General features: G+C 30.1%; 2 protein-coding genes across 3 annotated transcripts; one reads left to right on the forward strand and one right to left on the reverse strand.

Annotated features, from left to right (window-relative positions):
• The first annotated feature begins 226 nt into the window (after positions 1 to 226).
• On the forward strand, positions 227 to 15,137 carry LOC139087357 (ecdysone receptor). The gene is made up of 16 exons (XM_070636146.1): positions 227 to 506; positions 2,900 to 3,374; positions 3,433 to 3,722; positions 3,788 to 4,302; positions 4,378 to 4,530; positions 4,607 to 5,143; positions 11,124 to 11,224; positions 11,388 to 11,497; positions 11,791 to 11,939; positions 12,027 to 12,442; positions 12,528 to 12,615; positions 12,681 to 12,713; positions 12,967 to 13,077; positions 13,304 to 13,509; positions 13,625 to 13,719; positions 13,784 to 15,137. The coding sequence occupies exons 2-16, from the start codon at positions 3,256 to 3,258 to the stop codon at positions 13,963 to 13,965; spliced, it is 3,105 nt and encodes a 1,034-aa protein (XP_070492247.1). The 5' UTR covers positions 227 to 506; positions 2,900 to 3,255; the 3' UTR covers positions 13,966 to 15,137.
• Positions 7,154 to 10,478, reverse strand: Cnx99A (Calnexin 99A). 2 transcript variants are annotated; one of them, XM_070636020.1, is made up of 8 exons: positions 10,385 to 10,478; positions 9,702 to 9,830; positions 8,885 to 9,631; positions 8,671 to 8,830; positions 8,383 to 8,597; positions 8,168 to 8,308; positions 7,714 to 7,842; positions 7,154 to 7,653 (listed from the first exon to the last, which is right to left on the reverse strand). In XM_070636020.1, the coding sequence occupies exons 2-8, from the start codon at positions 9,810 to 9,812 to the stop codon at positions 7,432 to 7,434; spliced, it is 1,725 nt and encodes a 574-aa protein (XP_070492121.1). In that variant the 5' UTR covers positions 9,813 to 9,830; positions 10,385 to 10,478; the 3' UTR covers positions 7,154 to 7,431. The 2 variants fall into 2 exon arrangements, with proteins under 2 accessions (XP_070492121.1, XP_070492122.1); XM_070636021.1 differs by lacking the exon at positions 10,385 to 10,478 and adding an exon at positions 10,129 to 10,228.
• Position 15,138: the final 1 nt, after the last annotated feature.

Genomic DNA, 15,138 nt, shown 5'->3' on the forward strand with positions numbered 1-15,138 from the left:
ATAAATTTCGAAAAAAGTTTAAATAGAAGTGTATAGAGGAAAAAATGCACAGCAGATGACAGAAAATGTTTAATTAAGCAGGTTATTAACATTCTAGTAACCTTGAACTCGTTTATGAACTGCAAATAATATCGTTAATGTAATTAAGCAAAACGGTCGGATAAAAATTTAAAAAAATTATCGAGAGGTTTTAAAACTGTACAAATTGTATGGATTTTGTGAGGTTTTTGTGTATTTTCAATTGTAGAAACATTCGGGAATTAAATTTTTCTTAATATTCGTATATTTTGTGTTTCTTTCTCTGTCAAAAGTTATTATGGTAGCATTAGAGGACCAGGGAAAGTGAAAAACAATAAAGTGGAGTCGGAAAAAGACGAAAATAATGTACATAATGAAAGTATAGCGTCTCATGATTTTTGTTAATTTTCTTTAAAATGAAACGCATCAAGGCAACAAAAGAGTGATAATCAAAGAGCAAAATACCTAAAGAATCAGGATATTCCAAAGTTAGTATCAATTTCATAGTGATTTAATAATTTCATTTAAATGTGAATGAATCGCTTTTTAAGCTCACAAAATACTTTCACACATTTTTTCGTTGAACAAAGAAAAAGTGTATCATTGTGTGTGTGTATAATTTTGTTGTTGTTGCTGCTGCTGCTGTTGGAAAATGTTTTATATATATAAAATTTAAAATATATATTTTTATGCATCGTAGCAGAATCAGCGTAAATTACAATACGTCGAAAAAATTGTGAAATTGTTGTAAAAGGAATAAGAAGAAATGTTCGTCATCTCGTCAGCAAAAAAATACAGTAATAAAGTCAGGAGAGATCATATTGAGAAGGAAATACATTAATAATATTAATTCATTTTAATGTGAATTCGTCAAGCCGTGCATTGATCTGCTTCCGAAAGAAATGCAAATTTATTCACTAATAATATTATTAATGCGATACAATACGATACGATACTCTGTAATCATGAAAAATAAGAAGAAATCATCATCTTGACTATATAAATGAGAAAAGTAGGTCACATAGCAAAGAAGAAGAGCAGATATATCGAAACAATAACCGATGCTGAATTCATTGATAAGAGAAATCTTGCTGTTTTCACAAGCTTCTAAGTACTTAATTCATGTGAATTTCCATATTTTTTACACGATTGTAATTTACTGCATATTTCTGCGTACTTTTCAATGTCTCTTTTTTATCTCATTGAATTATAAACTTATTTTTAGCCAGCGATTTTATTTTATGTGTTATTATTTTTGTGAATCGAGCAAGCATGCGAAAACAGAGAGGAACAAATTAGTTTGGGGGGATTGTCAAAACGATCACACATTTTCAGACGTAATAACGAACATATTCTATATTGATAGATAGACAGATACATTTTCGGGTCTTTGTCCACAAATGATATTTTTATTTTTTTTCCTCTATGTATATCGTACATTATATAGCGATAGAGAGAAAAATAGCGAGTCCGTGATAGAAAACATTTCTTTTTTTCTTCTGTGGTGTCTCATTCCAAATATATTTTCCTCATCCCTCAGACATTGAGCACAATATGCTATACAGTATTGCTTGCTGTTATAGAAAAGAGGTATACACAAAAAGAGTGGTGAGAAGAAGAAGTAGAAAATAAATGTGTATATTTTGCCCACCCCCAATGTCGTCATTTGTTGATGTAAAAAAAAAAGAAAAAAAAATAATAAGTTACTGTTTGGGGTGAATAACATGCTCGAAGGACGCACCATTGCTAGTGCATTAATATGATGTGAAAAGCACACTACATATATAAATATATATTTTTTGATATTTAATTAAAAAGCGAACTTGCGCGAGTTCAGAAGAGTAGTAGACGATGATGACAAGTACTTATTGCTTCTTTTTTATCAATAACGAAAAAACAAAAAGAGACAAAATAGCTAGTGTATAAAGTCACAGACGACATAGTTCACAGTCAAAAAAAAAAAAAATAATTTTAAATAATTTATTTTAAGCTTTTTGTCTGAAAAGGATATACACACGTTCATTCGCAATTGACACAGTACATCTAGAAAGTTTATTACGAGTCGTTATTTGTTCACGAGAAGAAACAGACATTAATAAAAAGTGCATTTTTTTCTTTCTATCTCTTTCGGTAACCTTGAGAAAAGTGAATGAAAAATTGAAGGCTTTTAGACTAGTACAAAAAAGAGGATTTTCTTCTTTTCCGAAAGTTGAACGAACGATAAGTGAAAGTATGTAAAAAATAATTCTATGGTAATCAGGAATTCTTGTTTGATTTTGAGCATTTTTTATGAGTAAACAAGACCCATATCAAATGTTATTATGTATATACACATAAAAGAAATAACTCAGAAACTCTTGGATACATTTTCGCTTTTATTTTATTTTATTTTATATTTCTTTATCTTGCTTATTTTATTATACTTATTTCTGTTGGGTTTCTTTATGTTAATGTATATGTGTGAATGATTTAGATTTTTGTATTATTTTCTTTTCCATCAATTTCGTTGTCGTTCAATGTCTTTACAATTCGCAAGAAACGAAAATAATATAGAAAATTCAATTTTCCTTTCGTTTGATACTCAATACTCCAATACTCTCGAGGTGGATTTGGAAATTCGTAGAAATTTTTATCAATAAGTGATCACATTAAACATTCAAAGTAGTACACACACACAGCACATATTACTTTATATATTTGAGAACCATGAACTCTGTTCGCTTAAATGGTGGCATTTAACATTTACATTATTATTATTTCATATAATCATAAAAGCTCTCTTTTTATTGTGCAGACGAAAGTAATAGTGAGGTGTTTTTTTCATTCTTCTTATTTTTCTTTCTTTACATTTTCAATTCCCTTTCTACATCGTGCGCAAAAGCTTTAACCATCTTTCTCGCCCTCATTTCATCTGAAATAGAACGAAAGTGAAGCAAGCTAGCGCCACCAACAAAGCACAATTTTACAGATTGCAGCTTCATTGACAACAGACAAGAATAAAAGTGAAAAATATATATAAAATAGAAACGAGGACACTAAGGAGGGAGGGAGGACAAGTAGAAACTTTTTCTTATTCTTTCGTTGTGGTCCTTTTTTGTTCGTTCGTTCGTTCGTCGCTGAAGAAGGAGAGAAGAAACAAAGGAACATAATAATAAAAAAAATATATAGAAACAGAACAAAGTCTGCAATTGAACTATTTACTGGTGATTTGTCCAAGGCAATTATCTATATGCTAATATGAAGACAGAAAACTTGATTGTTACTACTGTTAAGGTTGAACCATTAAACTATGCTTCACAGTCTTTTGGAGATAATAACATTTATGGAGGAGCTACAAAGAAACAACGATTAGAAAGGTAAGACAATGAGAAAACTGCATAATTAAAGTAATGTTAATAATATTGCACATTTTAGTGACGAATGGATGAATCACAATCAAACAAATATGAATCTTGAATCTTCCAATATGAATCATAATACAATAAGTGGCTTCTCATCACCGGACGTTAACTATGAGGCTTACAGCCCCAATTCAAAACTTGATGATGGCAATATGAGTGTTCACATGGGCGATGGGATTGATGGAAAGAAGTCATCATCAAAAAAAGGACCTGTTCCACGTCAACAGGAAGAGCTGTGCCTCGTTTGTGGAGATCGTGCCTCGGGATATCATTATAATGCTTTAACTTGTGAAGGGTGCAAGGGTAAATTGCCTAATTAATTTTTTTCTATATCGTCACGATCTAATTCAAACTTTATTTCATTGTAGGATTTTTCCGTCGTAGTGTTACAAAAAATGCTGTTTATTGTTGTAAATTTGGTCATGAATGTGAAATGGACATGTATATGAGACGAAAGTGTCAGGAGTGCCGTTTGAAAAAATGTTTGGCTGTGGGAATGCGACCTGAATGTGTCGTTCCAGAAAATCAATGTGCTATTAAGCGAAAAGAGAAGAAGGCACAAAAAGAGAAGGACAAAGTTCCCGGTACAGGTATTGTTGGAAGTAATTCATCGTCGTCGTCTCTCCTTAATCAAAGCTTGAATAATGGATCTTTAAAAAATCTCGAACTTTCGTATCGAGAGGAGCTACTCGAGCAGCTTATGAAATGCGATCCACCGCCTCATCCAATGCAACAGCTTTTGCCAGAAAAACTTTTAATGGATAATCGTGCGAAAGGTATACTTCAACTCACAGCCAATCAAGTCGCCGTTATTTATAAGCTCATCTGGTATCAAGACGGTTACGAACAACCATCCGAGGAGGATTTAAAACGTATAACAACGGTAAGATTGATACCCTTGTACTGTCATTGACGCAATTCTTATTGTTTCTTATTTATAATTATGTAAAATTGTTAGGAATTGGAGGAAGAAGAGGATCAAGAGCACGAGGCAAATTTCCGATATATAACAGAAGTCACAATATTGACAGTGCAACTGATTGTGGAATTCGCAAAAGGGCTTCCAGCATTTATTAAAATACCACAAGAAGATCAAATTACACTCTTGAAGGTTTGTTTTACATTTTGTTAAATTGTTTTTGTTGTGTCTCTCTAGAATGAAAGGAAAATTTCTTTGTGATTTTCAGGCTTGCTCCAGTGAAGTTATGATGTTGCGCATGGCTCGAAGATACGATCACGATTCCGATTCTATATTGTTTGCAAATAATACAGCATACACTAAGCAAACGTATCAATTAGCGGGTATGGAAGAGACAATTGATGACTTACTGCACTTTTGTCGGCAAATGTATGCATTATCTATTGATAATGTCGAATATGCTCTTCTTACGGCCATTGTCATCTTCTCAGATCGACCTGGTCTAGAAAAGGCTGAAATGGTGGACGTAATTCAAAGCTATTATACAGAAACTCTCAAGGTTTATATCGCCAATCGACATGGTGGCGAGTCAAGATGCAGCGTTCAATTTGCAAAATTATTAGGCATTCTGACTGAATTACGAACAATGGGCAATAAAAATTCTGAAATGTGCTTTTCATTAAAACTCAGAAACCGAAAACTGCCACGATTCTTAGAAGAAGTCTGGGATGTTGGTGATGTCAATAACCAGCCAACGGCAACTACAAATACAGAGAACATCGTTCGGGAGCGAATAAATCGAAACTAAAGCTATATGACTTCGTATTTTATATATTTACCTACCTAAAAAATTTCAAAACTATAAACATAAGTGTAATTATTACATTTCGGATTTTATGAAACATAACAATATGGAGATAATATATATCTAGAATTACATTTATTTAGGTATAATACATGAAAAGAAATTCAAACGATGAACATGAAAAGTCACATAAAGCATTATTATTCGAAAACAAAAAACAAAAAAAAAAAAAATACATGAGAGAAAAAAGATTATTTTGTTGAATTGTCAACGAAAGGATGTAAATGGATCAGCCCGATTCGATTCTTGATATATATAAATAAAAATCGCAATGAGTATATATATCTAAATAATAATAATAATATAATTATTACGTACTTTATGAAATATTTTTATATAGTATTAAAAGAAAGTCACCAATTATAATCTCTAATAGACGATTCAAAGATCCAAAACAGAAAGGAACAGATAAACTTAATGATTTGTGCAGATAAGCTATAGAAAAACATTTTTTCTATTTCGAAACAAAAAAAAAAAAAATATGCGTAATAATGATGTTATTTATATACATTAACTAATGTCTTTCTTGTAATCTTTTCTGATAAAAACAAGCACAAACAATGAATATTCTGGGAATCTTGAAACTGCTTACATAAAAGTGTAATTTAATGTTTAACATAATTACATATATAATCATATTTTATGCTCCAATACATTATTCACAATTTTTATGCTCGATTTTTAATGGAAAATTTTAAAAATATTCAACATAATCCAGTATTAAATTGTTTGCATAAATTTTACTTTAACTTATGAATGGTTGAGCCTTAATTGAGTTAACTAAATCAAAAAAAAAAAAATATATTTGTTCATAAACTCGCAATTTTTAAAATTTCATAAATATGGCTGTTGTATGGTTCTGTTGAATTTTAAATTAATATTTTCCATTAAAAAGCATAAAAAATTTTGTTGGATAATGTTTTTCATTCAAATGATTTTCCCAGAGACATTTTGAGCACTTTTTAATCATTTTGGGAGCGCATTAAGAAGTAGAATGATTCTAAATTTTCTTTATGATTTCATAAAATAAATTGAATGAGCATGAATTAATGCATAAATTGTCACAAAACATTTTGTGTAATTCATACATAAATTCTAGTCATTCGATGATTGATGCGGTTATAGTTTGAAAGTAAGAAACGTTTTAATTGTAAGAATCTAGTTTTACAGATCATTTCAGTAACATAGGAACGATAACTCTTAACATATTATTATTATTATTATTATTATTATTATTTAAAATAACTAAAAATAAAAAAGAAGAAGAAAAACATAATAAGAATAATTATGCTATGTAAAGAATGTTGATAATGCTGTTGCAATTTATTTTCGAGAAGAAATGCACACTTTCTTTGAAAGAGAGTTGTTGGAAAATGTGGAATATTATTAATGCAAACAAAAAAAAAATAAAAAATGAATTTTTTCAATATTTGATCGATGATAAAGAAAAAAAAAGAAAGAATGGAAAATCAATTAATAGATAATGCCTCACGTAAAAATTTATTAATTATCATGCTAAATAAATCAAAAAGTATCGATCGGAAGTAAAAAAAAAATGTCTTTATAAAATGAAATTAATTTTATGTAATTTCTTTTTTATTGCAAATAAATTTTTAAAAACTTATATTATTGTGTTTTAATTGCTTCGTGACGTCCGTTATTTATATTGTTTGATAATTCTGAGAGCTGTTTCGTTTATACTTTATAAAATTGATGATGTAGTTGACAATGCTTTTATACTAATTGTAGCAATGCTGACCTCAATCATTTCGCAATTTGATGTCTGTCAACAATTCAATAAACTTGAAATGCGCAAAGCTGCAAAATAATTGAACACACCAGTAGACATAATATGAAATAAATAACGGTCATTTCAAATTCAAATTTTATGATTTTTGCTCAATAATTTTCAAAAAATGACCGTTATTTTCATAAATTAAAAGAGAATAATTTAAATTAATTTCAATATGTTTAATTTTATTTAGAACAATCAATCGCAAAAGCATGCAATGAAAAACAAATAGTCCATATTTTACTCTATAAATTATATTCAAACTAATCATTCTTACCAATAATGAAAACAAAGAAAAAGTGAAAAATAAGAAAAATGAATGAAAAGTGCAAAATATTATTGCATATTTGATAAATTATTGAATGTCTGACTGTTTCTCTGTTTTAGTGTGGAGAGAATTACTATCAAAGATCTCTGAGGATTTATTATTTGTTTTTTATTCCTTTCGTGGCTTTCGTTTTCTTGTTGGCTCTGATTTTACTTCCTCTACAGGCTCTTCTTCTTCCTGCTCAACAGCTTCATCCTGTATTTCTTCATTGATTTCAGGCTGTTCCTCTTCAGGCTCATTTAAATCAAATTTACTCTTTTTGTCGGTTGTTTGAGGTTCTTCATAAGTATCATCAGCAGTTAATTCATCAGTCTTTTTGGAACTTTCAACCTAAATTGATCAAATAAACTCATTATTTACTGTATAAATATAAAGTTTGAATAGCAATACCTTCTTTGGTGAGGATGAACACAGCATATACAAAATAATCGAGACTGGCAGTCCAATAACTACTACTAAAAGAGCTACTATCCATGGATTTTCGTTAATAATTTTCTTCATTTTTTGAACAAAGGATTCCTACATTCAAATGGAATATAAAATCAATCAATACTCTAGCAATAAACTACATATTTTTTGGGGAAGCGAACAAGCGATAGCTGTCAAAATTTAGTAATTATGAGTAAAAACCTCGATAATATCATCATCTTTTTTTCGTTGCCACAAGTAGTAGATATAAATTGTAACAGGTATCATGCAGTAAATAAAGTATGAGAGATAATAACCCGGACTATAATTCATTTGAGCCATCATTCGTTCCCAGAATGTGTTCTTAACGTCCACAAATAGTCATTTATAATTAATTCATAAATAGAAAAAAATAGTATTATTAATTAAAACTTACAGCTTGCTTATCTAAATGTTTTCGCTTGAGATCATAAGTTTTTTCAGCCCAATCTGTAGCATGGCTTTCATCATCAGTAATAACAATATTGTCAAAAAGAATGTCACTGCTCATAGACCACAATTCGATACCAACAGCCGACTAAAAATGAATAAATTAGATACGAAACATTTGTAAGACTTCTCTGACATAATAATAATAAGCATATAACATACAATTGTAGTCATTCGCGAGAATGGATCATTGTCCTCAAAGAAATCAGGATTTAGAATTTTCTTTGGTGACCATTTGCCCTGATAATTTGGATTGTCAATCAATGGTGCTCTCCATTTGCCTTTATATTCTGGATTAGCAATCATTGGTGGCTCCCATTTTCCACATCCAGCATTTTCACATAATGGATTCTTGATCATTGGTGGTTCCCAAACACCTGCGATTTAATTCAATTAAGCATTAACTTTAATTATATTACTACGAAAGATTGTCTTGCAAATTAAAATTACCGTCTAATTCTTCATCCCAATCATTTGGTTTTTCAGCTGTTGTGTCTGGAATCATGTCTTCTTCTTCATCGAGCCAATTTTCAGGTTTTGATGAATTAGGATCAACTATTTGAGGAGGAACGTCCCAGTTTTCTGGCTTAACTGCTGTTGGATCTGGAATCTACAAAAACTCTCAAATTAGCTAACAATTAATTAAATTATTGAGCAATTTTACCTTTTCACGTTCATCCCATGATTCTGGTTTAAAATCTTTTGGATCGTCAATTTCTTTTGGTGGGTTAATTGGTGGATTCATATCTCTTAATAAATGTCCTTCATTTACGATAATATGGTCGACGAAAATTTTGTATGTATTGTCTGGATTAATGATGAGTTTGTACAAATGAGGTTGCTTATCTTTAAAAGGTTCTTCGATACGGTCTTTAGGTTTTTTGCTGTGTTTTTCTTCAATGGTGCCATTCTTTGGATTCACGTGACGTAAAATGAAATGAAGCTTAACATCATTTCCACATTTATCTGGTCCAAACATAATTGTGTATGGAGTTTTGTCGTTAAATGATTTTAAATCTGTTGTTTCACTTCCTGATGAGAGTAACTTAATATAACTTCCACCACATTCTTGTCCATCTTGTAACGTTACTTCATACTGGACTACTAAAGGTTTGCTGCCAAATTTAAAAGGTTTGTTGAGACGAGACGAGATTGCGGCATGCTTGGCTTTTGATTTTAGTACTAATCCAAGATCTCTTTCGAGAATACTTCGTTGAGGACTTTCGAGATTCCAAATACCATCATATTTTGCAATTTCTTCTGCTATATCATCTTTCTTAGCTTGAGATTTGATCCATTTTTCCTCAAATCTATTTAAATCATCAAAATGTTCAGCAAAGTGAAACTTACTATTGTCAGGATATGGACTTTGATATTCAATCTTTTCTTCTTTTTGACTTGCCACTGGTTCCTAATTAGAATGAAATTAGATATTATCTATACACTGCTTTACACTGGTTTTTTCGGGGATTAATACTTACAACTTCTTCCTCTACTGTCACTCCATCATCAAAATCGTCCTCATTTTCTTCACATTTAACTAAATTAATACTTAGAACTAAAAGTAAGACTAATGATAGTTTGAACTTCATCTCTTCACGAGCAATTTCCTAATGAATTAAAGAATACGAGAAATGACTAATTAGCTATGAGACATTCCAAGAATTTGAAATAGAACTGAATTATTGCATTTGAATAAATAGAAACCCCCTTTCCGATTCACACATTATGAAACTAATTGTATTACGAGTCCATTTTGTATGTAAAGTTTACTTAATTAAATTAAATAAATTGATAACCTATTTACAGTAGACAAGAAAAAACTGACGTGTATTTTTACCAAAAATCGTAATACATAAACTGTTCCTGACTCAAACTTGATGTTCTATTGACTTATATAATAGTTACCTTAATTTTTAACTTCTATTAGACAATACTATTGCTTATTTTCTTTAAATATTTCACAAAATTCTAGAAAAATTAACTCTTAGACAATGTATGAAAAACGGCAATCACTAACACATGTAAACGGCAAATGAATAGTTTAAATTGAAAATTTTTCCGAACGATAATTAACGACTGAATTCAATTACTATTAAATATTTTCCAACATTTTCACGATAATCACTTAGTAAGCTTTGATCTGAACTATTGTATTACATACCTGAACGTGAAAATTGCTTAAAATTCTTAAATAATTTTATAATAAAAAAATCTTGTCTTGTTTACTTTACAGTCGACTAAAGTCTTCATTCGTGTGACTGTATGCTGCATATTTTTTACGCGACTTATGCTGTATGACAAGCTGCGTACCCATTTCATTTATTGGGTGTTTTTTTAAATTTATTCAATATCATATAGGATTTATTACTTAATTTTTTAGAGTAAATAGAGTCGTAGTGCTATCAAAAGTATGTAGAAAATTAAGTCTATACATTAATCTATCCGTTAAATATGAAATAAATAACCTTGAAGTGTTGAAAATGTCGAAATTTTAGCAAATTCCTGAGCTCAAAAAAATTTGGCGATGAAAAAATTAATTGAATCAATTCTTCAATAATTAGCATACAAGAGACGATTTTAATGAGTGTTTTGTGATATACTTGAATAGATAGTGTCATTTTTCAAGATCCAGTGAATTATATATATTTAGAGTTTTAATATCAATCGTGAAAATTGCATAAAAATACATCAAATGTGAACAAAAATTCCACTTATTTTTCAGGGCTGCGAATCATATTGAAAAGAACAGAATAGTGGACGGACGAAGACGATAAATAGACAACAAGAGAGAAAAAGTGGAAGAAGAACTCGAAAATACCTGTTTTGGACAGAATAAAAATTTCTATTTCCGTTATTTCGTTCATTTCTGGATGATAAAATATTTATATTGAGAATAAAAGATGTCCCATCATTCTGATGATTTGTTACAAGCTGGATCTGATTCTTTTTGGGAACTTGGCAACTACAAGCGAACGACCAAAAGAATTGAAGATGGATATAAGTAAGTTAACTGCCAAAAATTGTGAGAAAATTTTTATTACCCGGCCTCAAATATCTTTTTATTCGCATGTATATATCGTAATATTTGATGCTAATTGCTCATGCAAATGAAACATACAATACGAATTGATTAAATAATGATCTTTATCTCTCACTTGCCGTAGATTATGCACCGACCTTTCAACGTTAATTCAAGAGCGTGCTGATATCGAAAAATCGTATTCAAAAAACCTAAAAACCTGGTCGAAAAAGTGGGCTGATCTTATTGAAAAAGGTAATTGGAAAACATTATTAAATTATAAAAGAATGTGCTTGCTTCAAATAATTTCCTTATCAATATCAAGTGTTCAAAAGTTATTTATCAAGTTATCATAATGTTGAACAGTTTCGTGCCTAACTGTGTGACGACAGATATGTAGACATAAAAAAAAGAAAAGAAAAATACCGCGATTCTTTTCTCTTTACGTACAATTTAGTTGTTATCACCAGACATAAATTCAGATGTGATTTGTTTCTGCCAAAATGATACTATGACAGTGATTACAGTTAATTAATTGTGCATTTTAGGGCCGGAGTACGGGACAACTGAGGCAGCATGGAAGTCAATTCTGACGGAATCTGAGCGCGTTTCAGAACTACACATGACTATAAAAGATAAATTGTGCAATGAAATTATACAACAAATTCGTCAGTGGCAGAAAGATAATTATCATAAAGTGAGTGAAGTGTGAAAATTTTTTTCTTCTTTCTGCTGTGTTTTATGTATGACTAATGCTAATTGTCTATTCATAAACATCTTAAAGGCGATGATGCAAATTAAAGAGCGAAAGGAAATGGATGATCAGTTCAAGAAAGCTCAGAAGCCATGGGCGAAATTATTAGCAAAGGTTGAAAAGGCAAAAGTCGATTATCATAGTGCATGCAAAACGGAAAAGTCAGCACAAAATCAGGAACGAAATGCTAATTCAGACAGTTCGCTATCACCAGATCAGCTTAAAAAGATGCAAGATCGTGTTCAAAAGACGAAAGATGAGGTTCAAAAGAGCAAGGAGAAATATGAACAAGCGTTGGCCGAGATCAATAACTACAATTCCACTTATATTGAGGACATGACTACTGTTTTCACCCGGTGTCAAGACAATGAGGAAGTTAGACTGAAATTCTTTAAGGAGACACTATTTGGCCTTCATAAAGTCCTCAATCTCTCTGATAATATAGCGTAAGTAGCATCGGATTGTAGCATTAATGTTCATAATTGTTTCCACACACATTTTTTCATATCTTATCTTTATTTCTGTTTGTAGATTGCCACAAATTTATGAAGAGTTTTATCATACAATAAATAATGCGGATCACAATAAAGATTTAAAATGGTGGGCCAATAATTATGGGGTAATTAAGCAATACCAAATTGATTGTAAAAGAACATTAATCTAATTATTGGAAATTTATCTTAGGTCAATATGGGGATGGCATGGCCAACCTTTATTGTAAGTAGCTTTTAAATCACGGTGAATGACTGACTCATTCAATCTTCTCAGTTTGAATCCATAATACGCGTTTTTTATGTGTGATTTTTCAATGAGAATTTTATATACTTTCTGTTTTTGATTTGTCATTACTGACCTACCGCATTGGAATTAATTCTGTTGCCTTAATTTTTCTTTTTTTTCATTAACTTATTTACTTATTTGATTTACGTGATAAGAATTTTTTTCACATTTTTAATTTTGTAATATTTAGGAATATACTGAAGAGTTTCGCGACATTGCCAAGGGCATAAAGTCCAAAGAAGCTTTACCAGCTGCTCCCATTACATTGATTCACCAACGCCCAGTGAATGAGGATTTGCATGTAATTGCATGATTTTATTTTATTATCCATTTTCTTCATTATTTCTTGCTTTATGATTTTATTTTATTCTGATTTATTTTTTATCATTTAACTTAATACAAAATAAGTTAGAGTCTTGTAGCTCCATTAACCTGCTAATTGTTTGATGAAATCTTCAGCTTATAACATACTAATTGACGTTTCACGCCAATATTAACATGTGCTCTATATTTTAAATTAAATTTAGGATTATGAGAATCGTCACTCGAAGATTAATCGAGTTTCAGCCGATCCAGTGCAGATATTGAAAACTGCTCCGGAACCTAGACCAACCTCTTTAATGACAAAAACAACTACAACAACGACGGCGTCTACAGTTCAAAACAGTTCAGAAACAAATTCCATTAATAGTGCCACACCGACGAGAGAATCTCCAGATTCTCCAGCGATTACGTAAGTTCATTATCTAGATTTATGCAAATTTTAACATTTTATAGTTATTACCTCGTTTTTCTTATTTTCTGTGTGCAAATATTTATATTAATTTAATATTTTATTTACTCTATAGAAACGGAAAGAAACCGAGTGCGAACGATTCTAATCCATTTGATGATCATGACGAGGAATGGGATGATAATTCAGAAAATGTTTTAACGGATAATGGTAATTGATCGCACATGTGTTTATGCTTAGTCTGCTAAATTGGCAATTTAATATATTTTTTAAGGTGAGCCTGGCGTGCCAGTTAAAGCATTGTATGATTATGACGGTGCGGAAAGCGATGAGTTGTCATTTAAACAGGGAGAAGTGTTTGAGAAATTGGAAGATGAGGACGAACAGGGTTGGTGTAAAGGAAGAATTAAAGGTCGTGTTGGGTTATATCCAGCAAATTATGTAGAAACCGTATAAAACAAGTCAAAAAATAGAAATTTCGTATCCTCAATAGAAACGTAATGAATCTATTTAGGTCTTCAATATAGGAATGATTTCGGCATGAATCCATAAAAATTTATTATTATTATAAATTTTCTTGTGTTTTTAAAGGACTCGAGGCGTGTAATACAAAAAATTCTATTCAAAATTCTATGTGTTTAAATATCATTATTATTATTATGTTACTATTATACATACAAAAATTTCATTGCTGAACGAATTCAGTTCTGTTAATTTGGGTACTATTAGTATTTAATGCAATTTAATTTTCTTATTCTTTCATTTTCTGTATGGGCATTCATTATTGGATATATATGAAGTCTACGGGTCGTTTGATATAAAAAATTATACACATATGAAAAACGTTATACGTGCTTTCTTTAATTAACAGTACATGAAAGGGGTGAGCAAGTTGATAATAATGTGAAAATGATTCTTAACTGCATTAAAATTGAACGGCACTAAGGAAAATTAAGCTATTTAACACAAAATTTTCAACTTGATTCAACTCTATTGTACATAAATTATTTTCATTTGAGCATAATTTCTCTGTTCGAAGAGCAATATTGAAAATGTTTTTAAGGATGTAAAGTGTGCATAAATGACGACAAAAGAAATGCCGAGTAATGAAAAATGTAAATTTATAAAAAAAAAATCAATTTTTCTTTTGGTAGCAATAAATGGAAAGAGTTAATGAGAATGAAGAAATTACATAGAATAAGTATGACGATAAGTTATGTTATTAAACCGAGTATAACTGAAAATATTAATTGGACAGGAAGAAGGAATATCGTTGACAACATATTGTTCGAAGCTTTAGAAAAACAAAAATAATATTAATAATTAATTATAATCTTTAAAAAAAAAAACGATGAGTAACAGCATTAAAAAAAAAGAAACAAGAGAAATTTTAGATGATTGTACATCTTGTTTTTGGATGTAAAACCTTTTTTGAGGGATACACTTATAAAAAAAAAAATGTTATTTTATATATTTATCTCCACAATCAATGAGAAACAAAACAGATTTTCCACTTATTGACCATAACACAAATTCATTTATATATGGCAGTCATCTACGGTTATTAATCAGTTTATCCTTCTTTACTACCAAAATATGTTTCGAATAAAATATTGATTTATAAAGGAC

This window comes from Chironomus tepperi, unplaced genomic scaffold (genome assembly GCF_022539635.2).
Source record: "Chironomus tepperi strain 1889 unplaced genomic scaffold, CSIRO-AGI_Ctep_v1 contig_100, whole genome shotgun sequence".
Classification (NCBI taxonomy): Eukaryota; Metazoa; Arthropoda; class Insecta; order Diptera; family Chironomidae; genus Chironomus; species Chironomus tepperi.